This window comes from Brachyistius frenatus, unplaced genomic scaffold, assembly GCF_029030835.1.
Source record: "Brachyistius frenatus isolate BFR_SWC_R1_liver_20210118 unplaced genomic scaffold, ASM2903083v1 Contig_3, whole genome shotgun sequence".
Taxonomy (NCBI): domain Eukaryota; kingdom Metazoa; phylum Chordata; class Actinopteri; family Embiotocidae; genus Brachyistius; species Brachyistius frenatus.
Window position 1 is genome coordinate 6,899,763 of NW_027210602.1, and position 25,551 is coordinate 6,925,313.

Here is a 25,551-nt window from a genome sequence, read left to right on the forward strand (position 1 = left end):
AAACCGTGCCCTCATTCTTGCATCTTGCTCTTTTGTGTATGCCACATAATGCTCCAAAGTGTTGTCCAGCTCATTTTTAGCCCACATCCTTGTTTTGTAGAGAAGCCCATTCTTGTATGGCCTGAGGCATGATGTCATACGCTCCTCCTCTTCCTGCATCTCTGCTACCTGCCGCATAAACAGCTCCCCTCTCTTCTCACGGAGGAGTGCAAGGTCAGAGGGAAAAGTCTTTTCTTCCATTTTGTCTGCCTCTGTACTGAGAACCCCTCCTGGAGCCGTTATCTTTTTCTTTCGCTGCCGATTGATAGTGTCATAGCCTTCGGGGTAGATGGCAGGCAGAAAACCACCACGTTTCGTATTTTGATGGATAGGAGTGTGAGATGGCTCAGGGTAGGGTCTTCCCATTCGAAAGATAACGCTGTCTTCCTCATCGTCTAAGAAGTCACTCAGCTGAGGCTTGCTCGGCTTTTTGTATTTGTTTTCCCAATCTTCAACCCCCATGCCAGAATCGACAGGTATAATTCTGACTCTTCCTTTCTGGTTTAAAGATCTTATTTATGTTTAAAAATAGGGAAACAAAATAATGGGAATGGATATAGGGACAAAAAAGAAGCAAACAGAAAGTAAAAATGCAAACAAAAACACAAGTTAAGCAGTATGATAAATGGAGAAATTAAGAGAGGAACACTTTCATGCAAAAGTAAAGAAACAGTAAAGCTTCTTCCCATATGTATTCACTGTTGTTATACTATTACATCATTATTAACAGAGATTACAGGCTAAATAAATATACAGCAGTTTTTGGTGATCTTGTAAGAGTTCAACCTTCATTTCATTGTCATCAGAAAGCTAAAATGACCTGAAGGTAGGACAAAACTTAATTGAAAACATACCTTGTTACACATTTTAGTGGCATGGATGATACAACTGTATGTGTATGCAAGTGTGAGATTGTGTGCATGTGTTCCTATGTTCGCTTGTGCCTCAGTGAATTTAGATCTTTGTAAATCCCCACAGCAACAGTCGCTCTTATCGACACTTCAGCACTCAGCCTGCATCAGAAATGCATGCTAAATCACCACCATGTGGTGTTCATTGAAGACGTTTTTAATCACCAAAGAAAGGCGTATGTCTGTCGCGAATCAACTCCCTCCAGAGGTGTAACAGAGAGGATTTCCTCTGTGATATGGCAAAACCAAGTTCAGAGCCATTAAAACCACCAGAATCTTTAACCAACACAACAAACCTTCGAGACAAAAAGAAACATGAACAATGAGTTTTTCCTGGCTGTAATTCCACTGTCATCCCCCCACCCCCGATGTAGAATTATCCGGATCAACTTCCTATCAGTGAACACAGGCAGATTTGTCGAAGTCTCACTGGTGTGTATGCATTCCATGACGAGTGCACGTGATTAATTCCCATGCACCAAGAGTATTTGTCTTACGGACAAAATTCAGCCTCTAACCAGCGGAGTAGTGCTAATCATAATACATATAATAACATACATGGTACGGAAAATGTTTTTTTTTACAATTATAGTCACCACACATCACAATCACCACACACACACACACACACACACACACACACACACACACACACACACACACACACACACACACACACACACACACACACACACACACACACACACACACACACACACACACACACACACATTTTTGCCAATTTACAAGCATGCTGACGTCAGTCACAGTAAACAAATAATTCTGATATGCCTCCTGATATACAATACAAGGGCAACCGCGACAACTTGACACTACATCCGGAGCAACAAAGCTTCAGCTATGTTGGATTGTTGGTCAGATAAACGATCCATAAGAAAATAAATTAAAAAGCACAATACTTACTTCCTTTACTGTAAACCTGAGACTAATATTAAGTAAGAAAATGTCTCTAACTTTATATTTTATGACGCAAAACTAAAGTAGAGATTATACAAGTCTGGATGAAATTAAATTGGCTCTATAAATAGTAAACACACAGTTACCATTTGATAACACTGTATCAGAGGTGTTGGTTAAACTATTCTAATGTTTGAGGCTGTGATTAGTGTCTCGGTCATTTTAGATAACATTATATCAAGAAGCATTTCACATTTTTTTGTCATACTCGTGTGTAAAGGGTGTGAGGAGAGCAGCCGGCAAACATTGATATTGTGCTGTATCGCATTATATTTTACAGCAAAGTGACAACTCAAAGCTGATTGTTGCAGTGGGGTTACACTCTTCTCAGGATACACTGTCTAAATATGTGTTACTATGAGTTTTATCCAGGTGTGAATGGGTGACTCTGTATGTACTCTGTCTACCTGCTTCCTCTCTGGTCCCCGTAGTCCAGGTCAAAACTGTGGACGGAGTCGGTGCAGCCTTCCGGGTGGTGCTGTGTCCGAGGCCCCATGGGGTACTGGTGCATGGAGGAGTTGGGCTGAGCTGTCGTGTGGTAACGTGGTGGCAAACTGTTACTGGTCTCGCTGCGGTAGTCACTATCCCGGTCGTCTACAGCACTGTCCTGGTCGTCCAAAGCTGCAACAAGACGAGCTGAATAAACAATCTTTCCTGACAAACTTTAAGAAGGTTGTAGTAAGTAAGCTTCATATGACAGCAAGTGTAAAAAAAAAAAAAAAAAATCCTTGCTTATTCAAGGGAAAGTGGAAAATGCATCCTAGATTGAATTTTCCTTGTCTGGACAAAATGCTGAGAGCTGAAGAAATAAATCAACTAGGGTGAGCTGATGCCAGGTTAATAGGAGGTTTAAGGATGCAAACGTCATGCAATTTTTTAAAAGACTATGGGTCCAAATTTAACAGTGCAACAACAAGTGCAAAGCAGTATAAGTCTTAGGGGCGCAGACTGTGTGGGTGTCTGCAAGTGCACCTGCAGTGCAAAAGGTGGAATATAAACTGGAGGGTGTGGTGGTTAACCGACACACATACCCATCATATAGTTGTCTGAATAGTGCAGCCAGAGGCCGATGATGTGCTTTGTTTGTGAGAGAATTATTTGAGAAATGTCTTTGAAAGTGTTTATTTGACAAAATTATATTGACGATGTAGTTCTACTTTTACTGTATTTCACATTATAAATGGTCACAAAACATCACAAAATGTGAAACAACTTCTTCATGCATTTCAAGAATAAAAAGAATAAAATAAAATGAAATGCTACTTTTACTAAAAAGAAAATTTGAAAGGAGGCAATGGCACTAAGGACTGATGCACTGCCATAATCCAACATCTCCCACAAAACAAAGCTGAATAATTTACCAGAAGGGTAATTGTAGAATTCTCAGTGGTTACTACGTAGCAACCTGGTGTCACTTGCAGGTAATTTAATAAAGTAAAATACAATGGAAGGCCACACATAAAGATCAGAGGCTGCACATTTATTATCAAATCTGTCTGTTTGCCATCAAATGACTGCAGGGATTTAATGATCTGACGGAGAAGCTTTTCCTGCTGTATAAACAACACTATGAACAACAGATACTGTGACAATCATATTTGAATCATATACTCATATTTGTTTCTAAATGAACGCAGACTTTCCCCTGCTTTAAGCGGAATAAACTAACATTTTTGTTTTTAGTTCTCTCTTGTTTTAGAATCACCTATGTGGCAACAGATCAACAGATGCGGTTCTGAGTTGCACCTTCGAAACGCAAAACTATAACGACTTACGATAACCCACTTTATTTAAATGAACATCGCACCTGTGCACTCTGTGAATTTCAAAGTCATGAAGATACCAAACAGCTGCTTGCAATGGTTGTTGCACCACTAAGAAAATAGGGCCCTGTAGTCCTTGTACATGCAAGCTCTCCAGCTAAAAGGAAGGCTTGAGCATGAGCTGCACCTCATCTGTATAATGCTGCTTTGTACTTTGTTTTTCCACAGGAAAATAAGGACAAGTATTGTTCAGAAAGATTAAATACAGTTGTGGAAAACAAATCTTAAATAGTATTCAGTCTGGCTTATAGCCATGAATGAGTAACAGATTTAAGAAACAGTAAATACTAATTTCAAGTAATCAAATGTGCATCTGTATTAACATTACAAAATGGCATCATTGTTGGACTATCAAGAAGACAGTTTGAACTTATAATAATAATATTCTCTCATAGCAATGCACCCGAGTAAACCACATTTTGAAAGTGACCTTGCCAACCCGGGGAGTTATCTTCAAAAGCTTCTTTCAAAAGCTAACAAGGAGGCTGGTGTCTGCTGGAGGGGACAGCTGAGCTGAGTTTATCTTTTCTAAGCGATAAAGTGAGCAGGTGAACGATAAACTGATTCTAGTGATATCTCTTACAAAATACATATGCGATAGTAAAATATGATATAGTTTAGCAGGGAGTGCCACCTGTCATCTCAGTGAGGGAACTGCAATTTACAAACTTTAAGATTTGATTGGAGTTCCCATTGGTTATCAAACTTTCAGGAGTATTTAGACCAATCCTTTTCAGAAATGTTTGATTACAATATTATTATATGATTTTGATATCTTTTCTTAAAAAAGGTGCACAGAGTACAGTTTCAGAGAAAAAAAAATGGAGCATTCATTCGTTTTCCTGACTCTTTTTTGTAGAATGTGTCCTAATCCAATAATATAAGGATTAAATACAAACATGTGACATCAGCACAGAGCATACTGTAGCAAATAAGAAAACAACAAGAGCATGATAGGAAGTAAAACAGACCAAAGGGAATCAAGGAAAACAACGAGGGCAATCAAATGTTACAATGAAAGAATATGAATAAAATGCATGGACACTTTGTAGATTACATGTTACTGAGGATTATGGGGCATTATGACATGCAGAGGGTACTGAGGATTGGCCAGGGGGAGAATTTCATCAAAGTGTGTTACATACTCAGTGGGTCAGCCCATCCGAAATAGTTGCCTGGTGAAAGTGCAGATGTTACAAGTGAAAGTTAAGTTAGAGGAAGCCTGTTTTGTGCAAAGAAAAAAAAAAAAAAAAGTGTCTTTGTGTTGTAACACTGTGAGAATGAGAGGAACCCCATCAGTAGTTCCCAGAGTGGAAACCAAACTGTCACAACAGTGAGAGTAGATTTAACATGCATATGGGCTGTGTCGAGATGTAAAATGATAGAAAGACTGAATTTGAAATGTTCAACTATTAGTACATTATGCAGCAGGGCAACAGGGCCAAGGAAGAGAAAAGAAATAAGCCTTAGAGCTAGAGAGGGAGAATTGGCTCCATCTAGAGGCCGAGGAGTAACAGTGTGGGCAGGAGCACTCACAGCACTGGGAAGCTGCAAAAGGCAGTGGGCGACTCTGAACATCATTCTGAAGAGGGTACTAGAGGAGAGAGAGAAAAACAGCAGGTGTCCAGTATGTGTTTTTTTTTTTAAGCTTCATGCGTTTCATATTCTTCTTATAATTACTTATTTATGGCAGCCATTCCATCAGCGTTAACAACAAAAATAAAAAATAGCAGTTGAGTCATGAGTTAAGATATAAAAGCTTTTCATTGAATTTATTCAAAAATGTTTCAAATAAAACCCTTATCAAATTGTACTTTACCTCATCATGGATTCCCATGATGTTGATGCGTCCCAACTTGCGTGTCCAATACTGTGCCTCGTCGTCTGGGATGTCTGGTACCAAAATATGCATGCAACAAACATTATAATTCAAGCATCATATTCCAGTGGGCCATTATGATACATTTAAGCCCGTTTAATTTCTTATGAGCAGCGTGGGAAGGAAAAAATAAGAATAGTTTGTCGTAATGCCAGACAGTAACATGTCATACAATTGTTAAGAGGAGCAGCTTTGCAAGTTGTAGCTTCCTGAAGCAGGATAACACGATAATGAAACTACCAAAAATAGATAAACAAAACAAATACAGAGTGAAGAATACCAGCAGGGCAACTGTACATGTATCTGATAGTAATATACAGTTGGTATAAGGAGAGTTTTTCCTTGTTTTTTTTTTAGCCTTAACCAAACTTCTCCAACATTATCCATCACCCGAGACGTGATTCCATTTCTGTATGAGGCTGGTCCTCTCACCATTCCCCCCTTTATGGTAGATGCACATTAAAGGCACACACACAAAGGCCAGGGCTTCAAAGACACACCGACCCACAGCTTTTAATGAACGGCTTTGGTGGCACAGAGTCACGATGGGCTCCTGCAACCTTGAAAGGTCTCCTCTTAAAACAGAGAAAGAGGCTCTCTGCCCCTCAGTGGACAAACACCCTGCTTTAAACTTTGATGCCTTTTGATCACAAGGCTTGAGCCGTATGCAGGCTATGAAAATAGTACAGGTAGAGATGTAGTCAAGTACACAGATGGCAGGAGAAGCAAAGGGATATTTCAAATGTCAACAGGCTTACATCAAATGGGAGTCTTGGCATGAATTATTACCATTAATTGCTAATAATTACCTTTATTTTTAAAAACCTATAGATCATATTTATCAGTCAAATTCGGCTGTTGATGCTACCAGCCTAACACCAACTGGCCGAGATGTGTCTTAAGACTTGTATTTAAGGATGAACACAAACATGAAAGCTAATGTTATTGTGTATCCAGTAGATGTGTTAGTCGGAAACTGTTCGTCATAAACCGCATAAGGTGACAACCTCGTCTGTTATGTGGACATATTCTGCTCCCAAGAGGACGGACGGACGGACAGACAGACAGACAGATAGATAGATACTTTATAATGGTCGTCACAGCCGTACTGTCTTGTTCTTTATGTAAGCAGTATATGTAAAAGGATTCTTAATCCTGTTGGCCACAACAGAACAATCGGGTTAAGACAAAATTATATTTACCTAACCTAAGTTAATAAAGGAAGATGTGCCTTTGATAAATCGGTGCCTTTGATTTATGCCAGGCAGAAACAGACTCCTCGTCCTCAGTGGACCCAAAGAGTAAAGCAAATATCTCAGACAAATAGCAAAGAGTGAACTCATTCTAGCCGTTAGTTGAATCATGCAATTAATTTTTTTTTATATATGGTATGATTTAATTTGATTTAGGAGTAATGTGACCTCACACTCTACTTGTGTATAATATTTTGTTCATAATATAGCCTTTATATGTTTTATTTTTGACAGATCAATGTCAGCTATGCTTGCATAAGTCCACAGGTTACACTGTCCTTAATGTTCTTATGCCGCGCCCCAGGCTGGGCAGCTCTTCCTGTGTAGCCTCAGAAATCGACTGCTGACATTTCGGTGGCAAACATTTATGGCCTTTGTGTAACTCAAGGCTTTATTTGCCCTGAGGGAACCAGAATCAGTCTATCACCAAAGCACCCGCTGCAGTCAGAGCTTCAGCTTGAGACAACAGCATTGAAGAAAGTCTTATATAAGCACCTGAATGTGTTAGGAGTTTAGTTTATTGGTTTGAAATTTGTTTCAGAGTTTAGAAGTCTATTGTGCACCTAAAAAAGTTTCTTTTGGCAGACATCTCACCAAAAGGCAGCTCGAAGCGAGTATCCAGCAGGACATGATGAGGTGTTGGGTTCTTGGTGCCGTATATCTCATCCGCTTTCATCAGGACCTCTGCATCCAGGAAAAGCCACTCACCTGAACCCTCCTGCAATTAGATATGTATATATTTATCTACGTAAACAAATTATTTGTGTGTATCTGGAATATGTTTAAACTAACAAACTATAGAGGTAAAAGAAAATACCAGTGGTCAATACTGCATCTTGTTACTGATGAGAAACTTAATTATGGATAGATTTTAGGGTGCATTTTCTTCCTAAATTGAGTTTAGGAATGAAGTTCTTCTTATGTCCTCCCGCCTTCCCAACTACATGTTTTTTTATATTCTCACCTCCTCTGATTTCCGGACGCACTTTAGAGGAATACAGGCGGTCCCCACCATGGTGTCCCAGATGAGGCCTTTGTTCCACACCTCGACAATGAGGCCGAGGTCCAGCCGGTTGATCTCACTGAGGAAAAGGCAAATAAAGTATTCAGGAATGAAGCAAAATGTCAGTGAGAGTGAAACAATACCTGTATAATTTGCAGCTTTGCTATCAGAATTAGGTTTTTTTATCCAGCAAATTTTCCAATACGACATTCAATTCACACTCAATTAACCAGAAATTTCCAAAGAATTACTGTCAGGCCCTATCACTGCCTGCTAACAAAAGCTACTTCCTCTTGTTGTTGTCCATGTGCTGTCATAATCCATTGCAGCCTTGTTTTGTCATTCAACATGCCATTCAAAGGGCTCACAAAGAGCTTGATGACAGCAATAAAAATGGCACCTCAATTTTGAAAGGAGCCTCATGACAAGGGTATTTGCATATTCTCATCTATGGCAGTTTACAACTATCGACGGACTAAACAAAAGGAAGATGAGAGAAAAGATAATCAAAGAGAGCAGATAATTGAGAGAAGTGCAGGAGGTGGGTGCCGAGTAGCCACAGTGTCCAGGTGCACGGATAAAGGCTTCCTACATCGGAGGCTCATACAAAGTGGTACAGAATAAATAAATGTAGCAAGGTGCTACAATAAAACTGAGGCTAATTTGAGCAGGGAGACTTCTGTTGTTCATATTGCTATTTGCTATTTTGCTACGTAATCGTGGCTTTTTTTTGTATTTTATGACCATTGTGTATCCCCAATGCCTTTTTAAAAACACCCAAATAAGTTGTAAAATCATGTTTCTTAACCGATTTACAAATGCCAAACTAAAATCAAGCATGTAATTCAACAAGATGTGTCAAGTCAAGATGTGTCAAGTCTAGTATGCAATTCAGAAACGCATAAAACTTCATTACAGGCTCCCAGTCTGGCGCAAAGCAACGAGCAATTTCAGATTTCCTAAAACAACAAGATGAATGTAGAACAGATTCATATCAAGTGTGGAATTGTGGAACCAATTTTAAAAAGACAATTTCATTAAAAAAAAAAAAAAAAAAAAGCCTTTGATGATCATTTTGCAGAACACATCAAAATGCATAGATAAGATTTCCAACTTTTCCCACCTGATTTAAATGTTCTTATTTTTGGTCCAAATTTTGTGAACATTTAAGGGACAGTTTGACATTTTGGGTAATAGACTTTACTGCCAAGAGTTAGAAGACAAGATCACCACTCTCACATCCACTATATAAGAATATAAATAGTGTTAGCTCAGCTTAGCACAAAGATTGGAAGTAAGGGTAAATGTCCTAGTTCTATCCAAACAAACAAAAAACACAAAATCCATCCACAACCACAACTAATTTAACACGTTATACCTGGTTTGATAAACACGTCTTTTTTACTTTCTTTCTTAAAGTCTGAAAACAACAAGTTTTGGTTCATACGTTTAGAGATTAAGATTAAATAACCCCTTAAATAAATTAATTTAAAAATAAAAAAGGAGGTATGGGGATAGATCCCATTAATTTTGTTTTAATTGACATTTTAGCAATACTCACAGTTACAACCATATTTCCAACTCTGGCAAGAATGCAAATGAGTGCATTTCTCAGAATATCAAACTATTTTTTTTGTTTTGTTTTAGAAATTAAAGGAATAGAAGTCAAATATGATTTTACTTGTTGGAGCATTAAAAGACAAAATGTGTTTGTTGACTACCAAAATGAACTCTATGTATCAGCGATTATTTAAAAATGTTTAACCCACAAAACAAATAACAGGCAATTAAAAAAAATCATATGGTATTTGACATTTTCAAATCATAAACATTTGGAACTGAATAAGCAACTGCATCAAGTCTTACTTAACAATCTGATAACCACTTGTCTCTTTCTAATAAGACACAAAACATCAATTATTCAACAGGTCACGAAGGAGTAATATTTGCCATTTTTAATATTTCAGATTTCATCTTCAGCATATCTTAAAATCAAACGGAGTTAACTGCAAGTGAGCTGCTGAGATCCACAGTTATGTAGTGTGAAATTTCCATTTTTAGATTTCACTTGAGTTCCGCCATTGTAACAGGTGGTGCTGAGCATTTCCTGGAAACGCTGATGAATGATAAAGTTGTATGTTGAATTACACCCAGATGACGCAACATTAATGGCCAGTAGAAGGATGAAAGCCTGGAAAAACAAACACTGTCGTGACGAGGGAGTTCACAAAAGACAAACAATGACACACGTGGAACAAACGTGTCGGCTCTCGCGTCACCATAGATACCTTTGACTGGGAAAGGAAAAGGGGGGAAATTAAACCAATGAATTATGAGGAGGAAATGAACAACAGCTGTTTAACAGCTTAGAAGGAGTTGCGCAGTTTGAAAAACTGCAGCTCTAAGCACTTGGTAAAAGAATTGGTATTTAGCCTGTATTGAACAGTTCAAAAAGCACAGAGTGACAGTAACCTTAACTCCAGGGACAGTGTGGCTATGTCAGTGTGCCCAGCAGGATGCACTGGGTATTGTTTCTCTTGGATTACTAAACAGAGCAGTGTGTCCGTGCTTAGCAACTTACAACATGAAATCTTGTTCCCAGCAGGGCTGGTCCCCGCGCACAGTGATGGTTGTGCTTTTAACATTCTGCACCTTCAGCGTCACGTAGGTGTTGAATTTATCTGAAACAAAGGAAAGGGGAGATTCGAGTTTTAATGAAAGCAAACTCTGACAAATATGTTCAGAATATATACAGGGGACAGAGGGTTATGCATGACTGTTAAAAAAAAAGTATATATAAAAAGTATATATATATATAGTTTTGTAGATATATATATATATATAAATCTATATAGATAGATATATTTATTGGCGTCAATGAGCGGTAGAGAAGATACACCAGTAATAGTAGCGGTCTATCATGAGACAGAACAGGACAGGAGATCAGGCCTTTGAACTAATGCAAGCAATATCAGGCCTGTTCTGCTTCGGCTTTGAGAGACATCACGAGCACCAGTGACAGTGAAAGAGGATAAAGTACCCCCCCTTCGCTCCCCCCGCCCGCCCGCCCGCCCGCCCGCCCGCCCCGACTATGTCAAGCCAAGCCAAGCTAGGCCAGCAAACTGACCCTGTTAATCTCCAATGAGAGTCAACCTCATTTGGCTGATAGAACCACAGGATGCGACGGCCTGATATGGCTCTCCCGCACTGTGAATTACAGTTTCTCTTTAACCTAGTCTTAATATTTGCCCCATACATGTAACAAAGGAAACATGTCTGCTGATGATGCAATGAAGTGGAAGTCACTCTTGACCTGTTACTATTTCCGAAAAGGTCTCTCTGTCAGCCATAATATCATCAATTAGGAAAATGATGTCAGGTCAAAGGTGATGGGGTCAGCTGAATTGTATTTTTCTGTTTGAGGCAATTGCTGTAAACAGTGTGATCTAAAAGCAAAGTGTAAATGTGACAGGTGGCCATATTTGTCATACAGTAAATGATTACTGCTGGAACTCATGGATTGAAGTGCTTGTCTGTCTGTCTGTCTGTCTGTCTGTCTGTCTGTCTGTCTGTCTGTGCACACAACTTTCACACCCAGCGATTACAGTCAGCCTCCTCTTAGTAAACAGTGCCGGACAGCGGAGTCACAACAACTGTCTGCACCAGCTGCCAGCGCTGGGTGGGGTATCGAGGGGGGATTAGACGGCCCGTGACACATCCACCAGCTTTACGTTTCCTGCAGTAGGGCAGGGGTGCGTCGACACGTGCATGCCGATGTGCTCAGTTTCGCTCGAGTCGTTACCAGTCCTGCACCAGCGGTGGTCCTCCCAACAACTCGCCCTTCTAGCGGAATGAATGTGGACCTCCCCGTCGCTGCACAGGGGCTGATCGAGGAGGACTAGAACACTGAAAGATGTGGCGTATGGGTTGTGACGGACTAAGGTGGAAAATATAGATAACATCTAAAAAAATGCATTTGCTCGTCAATTAAAATTGCGATATCAGTGGATATTGTGATTCAGTGCAGTTTTAGAATATTCAATGGCTTAAATATATGTAGAGGAGATATATAAACATAAAGATATCCATTTGTCATACCTTCCACGGTTAGGTATTTCTGGGGGATCGTTGCAATCAGAAACGCTTGATTTTGCAGCTGCTCTTCTCAAAAATAAGGAGGCAATCTGCAAAGTGTTTTTTTAATTTTTGTTGTTTTTGCAGGATAGTTGCAGTAATTGGCAAAAATTCCTTGTCAAGGAGTTGTTTTTTTATGAACTATTAATTAATGTAAAATGAGTCATATGTAATCTCTTCCAATGATAACAAGCACATTGCACTTTACAGAAAACTATAAATATTTGAGCTTCCGTGTTTTGTTTATATATATTTTCTGAACTTAAAGGACCATGGACTCAAAGTCACACACAAATCCCTAAGTCAAAAAAGTGATGGGGTTTTACAAAACAGACAGTCTATATTTGTAATAGAGAATACATGGGCCACATCTTCTAAAAAACAAAAAAACAAGTGCTTTAAATGCCTTTTAAATACTTACTATAATTATTATTATCCAAAACAAAAAATAAGTGTGATATCTTACAATTGAAAGGCTGTATAAACTCATGCAACATAACACATGTTTGTATGATGAGACTGATGCTGGAAGGTTGGACAAAACAACAACTCCCTTAAACCCTGTCACATGATTTTCTTCTTCTGTTTTTTCTAGTCAACCAGCATGCAGTTTGTTTTGATGATGAGAGGAGAGGTTCAAGTTATTTTAGTTGATTAAGCAAGTTTTGTTTGAAAAGGCTGACTTTAGGGCGTAAAGCCTTCAACCAAGATTAAGATTAAGAAATTGTATTTATTATATATTGTATTATTTTGTAAGAATTTTGCCAAATTTCAAGATGCAGCAGTGATTGGTTGATTAGTTATTGTGATTCCTGGAAGGAATTGTTTTTGGCTGACAAATAAAGATACTTTATCACAATGACTTAACATTGCCTGAAAAGTCCAGAGATACTAAAGCGCCGTTGGTTTCCACACTTTTTATATCAGTAAGCATTGGCTAAATATTAGAAAACTATAATAGTATAATAATCTACAGCCATCAAATAATCTAAAGCCACCAAAATCGCCATAAGGTTGACTTAATATATTTTTAAAAGAGTTCCCCTTTTGATCCATTGGAAACAAAAACAAGGAATCAGCTGCTCCTCTTTCCACTGATCACCTGACCACACTAAAAAAAAAATAAGCCTTTCCTGGTTACCCTAGCAACATACCGAAACATTTGCCCCGCCTTTAACATAGCAGACAGATAAGTAAACTAAACTCTTGACACAATGAGACAGTAAACAGCTGACACAGGAGGATTCGTACCACACTCCACTGACACATAACATGAATAAAGATACTTTAGGCTCCAAACCAAAGGGCTGTACCGAAAGAGAAGTCCTGACGTGACACTGAAAGCTCTGTCCATCCTACGATTACCGTGAGTGAAGGGGCACAAACCTAATTAGTGCTTTGAGAGGACAGTCTCGACAAAACACAGGCATTATTATGAAGGAGCCTGAGGGGATGCTCAAACCGTTCCCTAATTAGATAGTCCATGCCTTGTGCCACACTTGAGGCCGGCTCCCATGAACAGGAGAGATGAGATAAGGGAAGAGGATGTATGGATTAGATAAGAGCCACTTAGTGGCTGTGGGCCCTTTACAGCAGGCGCTGTCCACTGTAAGGCTGATACAATCTGCACTGTTGAGGAGGAAGCAGCAATAACTGGCCGGAAAAAAACACAAAGTATGTGTCTGCACACAAGTGCCAGACCAAAACCAATATTGCCGTTTGAGGATCATCAAAATCAAATGACAATATATAAATCAGTATTCTCGTTTTCTCTAAAGACATGACATAGACCTAATATCAACACCATAGCTAAACAGCAGACCAATATAAAAGCCTTTATTAGCTTAGTGATAATGGCGTGTTGGCTAATAAGTAACAACTGGATAAATAAGAGATCTCCTTAAACAGGCTCCACATTTCAGTTGATGCTTTTAAGTCTCGATATCAAGCACTTCAAGTGAAGGAAATTTGGGAGACGTGTTAATGATTTAGTCTTTCAAATTCAATTCTTCAAGCTGGGGATTAAAGTAAAGCTGACTGTTACTATCCTACTTTATGATGATGTATTTTACTGGCAGGGCATAAAAAGATCTTCAGAAAGCTTTGTGGCTGAACAGTTCTGGAAATGGAAACTCATGGTAGACAAGGATAAAATGAAAACAAAAGCACATTTCAGCCCGCAATCAGTTTTAAATGAGTATGTTGGTGTTTTAGTTCATTTAATAGTTTAATAAAGTGAATAATAATTTTAAAGTTCGAAATTCTGGGTACAAAACTTTGTAAGTGTTTTCTGTCCTGTTTCAAACTAAGCTGTAACAATAATTGCATTGCAGAGAAATGCGAACATCTTTGGGAGTTCTTAAACTGAAACCAGTTTTAGCCATCAGTGGGGATAGGAGCTGTCACTAAAGCGATTTTTAATTGGGGGCATTTCTTCTGTATTACTTAAACAGAATCCTTATTATGTATGATTCATTCTTTTTTTGTTTTGTTTTCCAAAACAAACTACAGTCTCTGTTTCACGTTGCCCAGCGTAGACTGTTCCTGACGTACAAAGAAAGATTCTCTTTCTAATGGTACTTTATGACTAGAAACAGGTCTGGATTTACGTCAGACTGAAGGCCACTTTATTTTATTTTTTTTAGTCATGAGTATTTAAGAAACTCGAGCTATGTCATGAGTTTTGTGTGGCTGATTTTATTTGTAGAGCAATGTTCTTTATTTGCGATGTACTTAGATGTTTTGTTCTTGTTTAGGTCTGACAGATCTATCACCACTGTAACAATCTTATTGTGTTTCCTAAATTCATGTGAGCTCAGTTTAAAGAAACACACACACGCATGCGTGTTTGCGTGCACATATATTCTCTGCCTCCAACACGCACACATTTCCAGTGACATAACACAGCAGTCAGTGTGTTGTCAAGAGGAAGAATCAGATGAGGTGAATTCTGGGATGATGTTTTGCAGCTGCGTTCACTGCTGCTGCCTGTCAACCACCCACTCACCCCTGAGCCCTCAGTCAAATGTCTTCATTCATTATTGATTGATGATGACTTTTTTTTTTTTTTTTAATAAATTAGTCAGGAAAACGCAGGCAGTTGGAAGGCTGACATTTCAAATTCAGACCACTCATCAATGTTGCATGCAACAGGAGACATAAACCTATTGGAGGCTTTTTCTACCCGTGCTGGGAACACCTCATGACAACTTCCTCCTTCAGCATTCACTGCACTGAACATGATGTAAACAATGGAACTTAGAAGTGTATTCTGGACGGCGGTAATAAAGAAGTTTGTTCTTCAAAAAAAAATAATAATAATAATACACACATACAGAGACTCACCATACACACGAAATCAGCAAATCAGTAACACACAGTCATTAATTATCCAGGTTTCCGTGACAATCAGTGGAAGTAAGCCAGCTGGCCACTGGCCCATTCAAGGTTACCTTCAGTTCTACATGTAGATAATTCTCCAGAAACACCTTTGAGTTAGGGCTCCAAAATAAGGCCTAGTGGCTGCAGGTGTGTGTGAAAGCACAACGCAAACACCCGTCTCACCCCAACCTTGTGTAAACTTTAAAGCCTCTTCCAATAAGCCACACGTTTCCCTCCCCGAGCAGCGCATGTTCGGAATACCACAAGGAAGAATGGAATGATAAATAACCTGTTCGGTAATTAGAACCTTAAACCTGAACAAACAGACAAAGAGCCAGCTGTAACTAAGCCTGTTGTTTCCTGCATTCTGCACAGAGTGGGCGGTACGGTGATGCATAGGCCATAAAATGCAGAAATCTGATCTCAAAATGCCACTTCTAGAGGTTAAGAGAAGATAAAGTGCAGAGCTGCACAGCATTATTATGCAGCTTTGATTCACAATCAATTGCATTTGCAGCACAACAAGACGATGTGCCATTTCATTACATATCAGGCCCATTGCAGCTGCAAGATGGTAATCTGTCACCTCCACACTTATTGTAGCCTAAAGGTCTGGACAGCAAAAAATATAGCAAGGTACCCTAAAGTATACTGAAACTTTTTTTTGTACAATTAGCTGATTTATTTTTTTAAACAATCAACTAATTCTCTGTTTTCCAATGGCTTCTTTCATAACTCTCATCCATCTGTTGTTTATCCGATGTTGCCTTTAGGAGTTCTTAGTAAATACAGTACGTTGAGTTGTGTTTGGAAGAGGAGGTTTTAGCTTGATGACATTTCTTTAAAGGCTAATGTACCGTTAGGGCTGTTATATCAATGTGTTAATAAGAATATCAAAGAGTGAAATGATGAAACTGATGTTTACACTGTTACACATGGCAGCAGAAAAGATCTCTTCACATCAACAAAATCTTAAATATTACATTTTGTTAGGTTTTAATTGCAATTTGCTTTGAGTCATTAATTAGAACCACAAACATTTGTAAAAAAAAAAAAAAAAATACAAGTCAACAGAGCCAATTTGGGGCCAATACTAGTCATGATATTACACAGTAAACAAACTCCTGCTATTGATATATCGGCCTATACGCTGTATTTATAAAAGGGATGGGTCAAAAAGTTGAGAGACGGTTTGTGTTGCATGTGAGCGGTTAGCAGCACCGTGACCTGCATAGAGCATGAAGAGCAGTCACCTTCTTAAAGTAACTATTCCAAGTTTCACGGCTTGATCAACATCAGCTCCGGAGTTACATGCCTTTTTGTGACCATTGGTCCGGCACATTGGCAATGTTTCTGTGGACCGGAAACTTGAGCAGAGAGTGCACAGAAGTTGCAGAAAGCTAAATCTGGTGAGTAAGCTATTAGGAATTTCCTAATTATCAATCCAACCATCACCCATACCCACTTGATCACGTTTAGGGTCACAGGGCTGGAGCCTATCCCAGCTGACTTTGGGGCAAAGGCCGGGTACACCCTGGACAGGTTGGGAAATGTAATTAATGAATTCATTCAACAGCTATCATAAAGAAAAAACAAATAGAACCAGTTCTAATTTACCCACGCTAATTCATGCACACAGTTGCTAAATTAGTTTGTCCAGTTTCATGTGCTAACTCAAACAAAACGTACACCAATTTGTCTACCAGCTAAATTTGTATCCCCTCCAAAATCTGACTGCAGAGTGACCATCTCTGCAGAGCAGCAGACCACAAGCACCGTGAACAACAACAAACACAATGTACAGAACATTATGATGTAAGCATGCCAACCTTAAAACAGGTAACATCCACGATAAACTGACGTCTAATAAATGTTGAAATTAAGACAGAAGAAACAACACAGAATCAGACCGGCTTTTTTCAGTCCGCTCTACAGTAGCATAGGCTGAACGAACTCATTTCTACAGTTATTTACCGTATCAACATAACACGTGGTGTTCTAAATCTCTTGCAGGACTGCGCCTGACAAAATTCTTCTTTATAAAAAAATAAAAAAATAAATACAAAAAGAACGATGTTTCCACTTCGCCGCCTGGAGACAACTGGCTTAACTGAATTATCCCTGATGTTTGCTCTGGGCCAGGTGTCACGTGTTGTGCGGCCCAGAGGAGGGAGGAGGGCACGGGGAAGGCCTGCACACAGTCTCACGATCAAAATCCAACACCTCAGAGCGCCGAGGCCTCCAGACAACTGTGACGCGACGCAGGAACACTACGAAATGATTACGCTGAGCACCGGTGAAGAAGGATGGGCCGAGAAAACTACGAGCTGAGCAAACGCAGAGACCTGTTGGGTAATTAACTTCGCACGGGTCAGTCAGGGATGGAGAACGAGGGTCAAAATACCAGCGGCACAATCAAATCTGAGGTGACTTTCTATCGGGGCTCCTGTCTGCTCTTGCCAGAAATGTCACGGGGCTTAAAGGTAGGCGTGAGCCTGAACACTAGAGGGATTTGGTTAGGTGGAGAGCGAAGGGATTTGGATTTAGCAGCTAGCAATCTAAGCTCACCTGTGGACGGCCTGGCGGGGAAGGACACAGGATTACATAATGAGGAAGTCAACACTGGGTTTCAGTGACTTGCCAGAATTTACAGGATTGACCAACTACATGGGAGCGTGTGGGAAATTTCAAAAAGCATTTACAAGAAAGCTTTTAAGTTTTGAAGTGTCACGTGAACTGTGTAGAAGTCTGAGGGTCTTTATCATTGGGTTACTGAGTTACCAACAGCTCCACACTGACTTGTCGAAAAACAACATCAACAATCCCGCAAATTCCCTGGAATTTGAGTCTGTGCAGATGTACAGCCTCCAAATTCAAGTGTGTGTGTTTCATATGTTTGGACAATGGGAGAGTGTTTGACCAGAGTGAACAATTACAAGATATAATAACTTAAGGTTTATGAATAAAGAGAAAAAAAGAGCTTACCTGGTGGTCCCTTGAGCTTGGCTTTCTTCACTGCAACACACAAACAAACAATAATTAGGCCGCTTAAAAGCATTTAAATTTATAATCTACACATATGTAATGTTTGTTCGTGAGACTCTTCTAAGACAACGGACGCAAGTAAAAGTGATTTTTTTTTAAAAATTATTTTATTCAAATCCTATCTATGTTATTTAAAGTCAGAAATGCCAACACAGCTAAACAAGAAAAATAAACAAAATCTCATGTCACTGAAGCCTCTCAGATTCATCAATATGCAGAGAACTGAATCATGAGTTAGTGTGACTCGTGACACCTGAATCACACAAACACATCATGTTGCCTTCAGCGAGGACACTCGATGTGCAGCTCGATCAAAATGGATGAGCCGTTTGTTTTGATGAGCCGCTTTGGGTCAAAATGTCATTAAGAAAACAAAAGACAACATATAAATGCGCGAGATGAATTTTCACACCATGCTGCCTGATCAGGTGGCTATATTAAGAAAAAACAACACGACATCATGTAAATGACCTAGTTTCCATTTCCCAGTTACTTTTTTTTGGTCCCTTTTACTCCTCCATATTAAGTATTACAGAGTGTAACCTTTCCTAGAGCTTTAGGTTTAAATAGATAGAGACTGTTTCCATGAACTTTTGCAACGCAATCGTGATGCATATGCTTACACAGCTGCATCACAAAAAACACAAGGTGGACTGAGGCAGACGGGTGTTAAGACACAAAACAAACAAACAAACAAATAAGGATGCCATTTCCTGCAATCTGTAAAAAAAAAATATATATATATATATATATATATTTACGGTGGAAAAACCACTTGCTGCTGTGTTTTGATCTAATATTAAAACGAACATCTTTAGCCCCTTGATGCATCTATACAATAACATGTATGGGATTGTGAAGCGCTTTGGGAGGGATTAATTGTGATTGCGGTGGCAGGGTTATGTGTTCAGGCATATAACCTGCTAAACCTCTGCAGCCTGGTATGGCAGATGGGCAGGATGGGGATGATGGAGGCACAAATGAGGCTTTCATATTTTCATGTGACATCCCGTCTTCTCTCTGTGCACATTAAAGCAACTGTGAAGTTTTTATTTGTTTTCCCCTCTGTCTCCTGTCATTTAATCATCCTTAATTATGAGAATTAAAACACAAAAAGGAAATGGTTGTATGTATGTAGCATTCAAGTAGTATTTGTTTATTAGAAATAGTACAGTAAGACTAAAAATGAATATTAATCCATATCAATGGAGCCCCATGTGTCAAATGTAATAGCACTAACTACATATGAAAGGACTAAAACTCAGAAAACCAGTTATTCCAGTAACAAAGGGGAGGGAAGGGGAAGAAAAAGTGTTTCCTGTCTTGTACATACATCCGTGAGAAACGGAAAAGGATAAGTGGAAATGTTAAGAGAAAGCAGCAGTGAGATTTTTGTTTGACTTTCCACAAAGGTAAATGAGCTGGCACAGAGGCCTTATGTCCTAATTTGCATGACATTATTTAGGACTGTACCACAGTCGCAGAGCAAGAGGGCAATAAACCAGGAAGCCGTTATGGTGGAAACTGATGCTTATCATTATCTGCTTGTAGCGTTAGGGGCCATTTAGCTTAGTATTTGTCAGGGACAGTTGGCCAATTACCAACCTACTGTTTTCTTTTTCCTTTATTTTCACAGTATGTATACTTGCTTCTGAAAATACTTCAACTTGTTTCAAATATATTTATTTGGAACAACTGTGCTTTTTCTTTAAAATACCACTGGATCAAACAAACTAGTAGGAAGTCATGCAGGTAACAAAGTTATTCTACAAAGATACAAAATACAATAAAATCATATTTATATAGTGTAAAAAAAAAAGCATTGTTTTTGTATTTAACATGCAGCCCTATTAAAAATCAACTTATTTTCCTATAACTATAAACATTTGTAGTTAAATGACAAAGGTGTTTGTGGATGTCTCATAGCCCCTGAACACATGGTTTTAATTCTAAACTTCTTTAGTATAAGAGCACATACGCATGTCCAATAAAACAACAATTAACAGAGAGTTTAACTGTCAAACATTCATTTAATCTGCTCTGACAGCAGCCAGCGTCTGTGTGTGGTTTGATCAAATCTGGTTGGCTCCATGAGCAACAAATCCCACAACTGTCAACTGATTCAGTTTCAAATATAACTAAATCCCGATCGGTGTGCAAATGGTCCCCCACACATGTCAAAACTGCTAGAAAAGCACAGTGAAAACTGTGCGAGGAGGGAAAACCCTGACGTTCCAAAAACAGGACGTCATAAGTGGAAGGTCAGCCAGAAAGTAGGACCAGGAAGTGACACCAGAATCTACTCCGGCTGGAAGCGGTGGCGTACTTCCGCTTTGTGCTGGCTGTTGGATCTGATCAGGCGGAGCCAGTGTGAGCGGGAGAGAGAGCAACAGATGGCCAGGGGATTACTCCTACAATCTCTAAGCGCTATCTCTGCCTCTTTCTCCCATAATTCCACTACTCTGCAGCTCGCCACACTCACCCACTCGGCCTGCAGCGGCTCCGGCCCCTTCAGTCCTGCTGGGCTCCGCTCTGTCCTCCTTTAGACAGATATTTCCTTGTAATACCTCTCCGACCGCCGATCCCGCTGCAGAGCCGAAGTCAGCCGAGCAGACTCAAAGCAAACAGCCCCGACGCAGTCGTGACAACTAGTGCGATGTACTTGTGTGGTCTTAATCCGATGTGGTTTGAATGATGAGTGTGTGCGCGATAACAGAGAATGGGAGGTAAAAACAAATATCGCTGTATGTCTACAGAAGAAACGGCACACAAAAGGCGCGATGATGCATGAAACAGGCTCCACATCCTGTGTGGACGCTGCTCAGCTGGCAGTAAAACAGAGGTATCAGTAGGAGGCACAGAGCCAGTTCACCAGCAACATACAAGTAGCTTTTACCTCAGGTGCACTTATAAATTCATGAATCAATCAATCAGCAGAAATTCAATCCACGTTGATTTCAATAACTATTTAATCTCGTGAAAATAACAGAAAGTTCCTGTGTCTCTAATATTTGGACTCTCTCCATTTATCTGTATGTGATGTGATATCAAATACCAGTCCAATACTTTACTAAAGAATAAAGATGCATCCGCAGGCATTGAGGCATCTGTAATTTCTGTCTAATTTTGATTATGCTGATTGTAAATTTGGTGTGCTGCTCTGTTTCGTAAAGTCGACATTGTTTGAATGTTCTTCCGTTCCTCCTGAAGTCTCTACCATTTGTTTTCACGTTAGAGTGGTGTATTTAAGGATAGAGGGCGTCGTATGCTGTACAGATTGTAAAGTCGGCCTCCCCTCGAGGCGGATTTGTCTTTTCTATATGAGCCGATATAAATGAAACTGACTTAACTTGATTGGGCAGACATTAATGCAATGTAGCCCACATTTGCCTGCTATTAAGAAAATCGACTGTTAAATGTTACACATCCCAACACCCTCCAGCACGGTTTGGTTGTTGTCTGCCTCCTCACATTCAAATGACCTCCAGAATGATTTCTAATCTGAGCACCGCTCAGCAAGGCACTGCATGACGCACTGAGAGGATGGACAGCAGAGTAAAATGTTGCCATCAAACCTGTCCGCAACCGCTTTCCTCATGAACTTGCGGGAGACCATAAAACTCTCTTAAGGCCGAGACCAAAAGTCACCACAAAAGCTTTCTTTAGAAGCTCTTACAGACTCTTCCTCTGTCCGAACAGTAAACATCTGTCTAACAACTACTCGTCTCAGATGTTGATAGATATTGTGTGACTTCATTTATCACGTGTTCACCTTCAATACTGCAGCACGGTGGTGTCCATGTGAGCCATGTCAAGCCTGCCCTGATCCACAGCAAGAGTACCCCCCCCCCACACACATGTCCACTTGTAAGGGCAACCACTTATCTGTTGTGTAAAGACATCGCCATGGAGATGAAGCATCTCGACTAGCAATAAATAGGCAACACTGTCAAGCTGTGCTATCAAAGGATGAGTCACATCGTCAGCTAATCACTCAAACCCCTGCCCAAGGGCCCTCTACCGTGTTATCTATTGGCTGCATAACTCCTACCGGCTTTAATTTCACTAATCAATAAATGGACAGTCTGAAAGCTCTACAGTGAAAGTCCCCAGTTAGTACAATAACTCTTGATTGCCGAAGTCATTGAGATGAACTTTCTCAAGGAAGCGGCACCAAACTGAATTTCTTCGTTGTGACCTTTTCCCTGCCGGGAGCTGTTCTCCCTCTCAGCTTGGTGTATCGACCAATCATTCGTCTGTTTTTACTGAAAAATATCAATTTTTTTTTTTTTGTGGAAGGCACAGACAGGTTTGAGCAGAATGTCTTTTGTTCCCCACACATCCAAAAGTTGTTGGCTTCCTGCTGTGGGATAACTCTTTTTTTTTGTTTGTTTGTTTGTTTTAGCAAAATAGTGACAAAAGGTTGAAATTGCAAATTCATAATGAAATATCTGCAGTGATTTTTGTGCAATCTCTGTCAAGTTTTCATGCAACATTGAAATGGTTGATGTACAATAAATAGCAGGGTCTCTTTTAGTGGTTTATTGTGGAGACACCATACCTAGCCTGGTATAAAGGGCCTCTCCATAACATCATTATTTTAAAGAATGTAATCTTGCCATATTAAACAACAGGGACAATGAGCCTGCATTTCATGAGTGAGCGAGGTTAAAGGTTAAATTTGAGTGACTGATCAATCGAGTAGATTGAATACTTACTTCTCAGTATTTAATCACAGTTCAAGCTGGGAAACGTAGCGACACCGAGTTGAATCAGTGACAATCAGCTTCTAATGTGCGAGAACAAACTCGAACACGAGGAAGTAAGATAATTCAATGACACGTTTATGCTTCATCGTCAGGGAGAATTCCTGCTCTGCATCTGCACAGTTTGAGAAGAGGCCGTCATTACTCAGCGGTGACCTGTATACATCTGCAAAAGCACTAAAGGAACTGATGACAGCAGGTGTTTGCTTGATTGCGCAATCACACGGTGGTGGGATCTGAGGAATATTTGAACAGTATTACATGAGGATGTGATGAGACGTGAGGCATGAAGTCCCGACCGCCTCTTCCGTCATATTCACAAGATAAATGTAAAACTAAACGTGTTTCATGCAGCGCCAGGAACAAAATGCACGATAAGGATTTCTAGCAGATATAATTTGGAGGTTTTAAGATCAGACCGAGGCTGTGCGTGTAAATCCGGTCCGCCTACAGGTTCGATTTCCAGAAATGCTCACGATATCAAAAACAGTGTGTACCATTTGATCGAAACACAATCGCTGGGCTGCATAACTCAGCGTTTCAGCAACAACCTTGAGATGTGTGCATGTGCAATAGTCACACGGCAGCACGTGCGATGTTAACTAAGGTAAATTAACTCAAACACATCATCCTCCAACTTTTCGGGCTACTTGACACAAAAGGAAAACTTGACTTCCTGATACAATGTTAGTTGTTTGGATTTAAGGGTTCTTGAATACACAGAGTTTGGCCCTGCGTGTCAAAATATAAATACATTTGTCCCAATACCGTGCAGCCCTACTGGCAGATAAAATCATACTGGTAATAATATAGAGGAAATAAAAACAGAATACTCGGACTAATGGCTGCCGGGTAAGTCATCTGTCCACTGTCTCCTTCATCAACAAGCCTCATGGATGCCAACTTCAAGACGAATATTGTTTTCGGTAAGCAGGCAGAGAAAGAACAAGAGGGGGATTTTCATCTTAAAGCTCCCTCTGATCTCTTCTTACCGACCAACGTTTGAAGTTCACTCTCCAAATGCTATCTGATATTTCACACAACATTTCTCTAAGTGATAGCATAAATTTCGCCATAAAGCAGGTGCCCGTACACGGTAATCAAACCACCGGAACAAGTACAATAGTTCAGAGATTGGAGCGACAAGCATAAATCCACTGCTGTTATGGGATCATGTTATTTAATACAGGCATTGAAATACTGATCTTTCTTTCACATATAGGCACACGGTGCATCTTAGTCTTTGAAACAATATTTCAATATTAAAGGGCTACAACACTTCGGTTATTGTTTTGGTCAGGATTAACCTTCATTTGACAGAGAGAACAAACATTTGTTGCCTATCTAGAAAGTTACACACTTTCCATTTCTCCATTACGTTTTGTGAGAATGGAAACCTTAAAACTGACTTGTACTGGATTTTTGAGGCCGATACCGATATCGATGTTAAGGAGGGAAAAAAAATTTCTGATATGGGCCAATATTCTTCATATTTATACTAGTGTATGCAGTATGCACCCCCATGTTTCGCAACAATCCCTCAAATATGGTTATCAAACATTTCTGACACTTGTGACAGAGATATACTGGAGGCAGGATATTTTACAGTTCCTTGTCCACAAAAAGAGCGATTTCTAATTTACCCCTCTGATCTTTTTCTGAGTTATGTTTCCTAAAAAAAAAAAAAGCTTTTATATTGGTTAATATCAGCCAACATATAGGTTTATACTGACAGTGTATCTGTGATAGGCCAATATCAGCTGATGAAATCGGCCAGCCAATATATCAGTCTGGCTCTAAAACTTCTTAAAATTTGTTTTAAGTCTTTCAGCAAGTGACATTTCAAATTCCCCCCCAAAATTTTACGTTAAAAAACAAACAAACATCCTAAATGATTGTATTCAAAGTATTCTAGTATGCATGGCTCTGTCATTACAGATGTAAAGCCCTGCAAGCCCTTTAAGCTTGCGGGGTGTTTCTTTACCCCCCTCCACCCCATCCCACACACACACAAACACACACACACACACACACACACACACACACACACACACACACACACACACACACACACACACACACACACACACACACACACACACACACGCACACACACACACACCCTTGGCAGCACCATACCAAATTGCTGGGCATCAGTCATGTTGTCACAGAATTGGATATTACATAATGTGTTTTGCTGCGGTGGATGATGTTACAGCAGGATTCTCCATTTTTTAATTTTCTTTTATTTCTGTGTTAACCCACCCCAGCTGATTTAACCTCAGTCTTGCTGTTGCTGAAAAGTGTCCATGTAGAGAGAACCATAACGTTATTTCTAA

General features: G+C 39.7%; 1 protein-coding gene across 1 annotated transcript in view; it reads right to left on the reverse strand.

Moving 5' to 3' along the window:
* The window catches only part of LOC138624591 (protein unc-13 homolog B-like), a 66,804-nt gene that overhangs the window by 40,157 nt on the left and 1,096 nt on the right, over positions 1-25,551 (reverse strand). The window contains exons 2-8 of the mRNA XM_069704930.1: positions 18,387-18,416; positions 10,468-10,567; positions 7,848-7,965; positions 7,478-7,601; positions 5,571-5,644; positions 5,288-5,345; positions 2,336-2,549 (exon numbers count right to left, since the gene is read on the reverse strand). Of these exons, the coding sequence (XP_069561031.1) occupies positions 2,336-2,549; positions 5,288-5,345; positions 5,571-5,644; positions 7,478-7,601; positions 7,848-7,965; positions 10,468-10,567; positions 18,387-18,416 (718 nt within the window). The remainder of the gene's footprint in view (positions 1-2,335; positions 2,550-5,287; positions 5,346-5,570; positions 5,645-7,477; positions 7,602-7,847; positions 7,966-10,467; positions 10,568-18,386; positions 18,417-25,551) is intronic.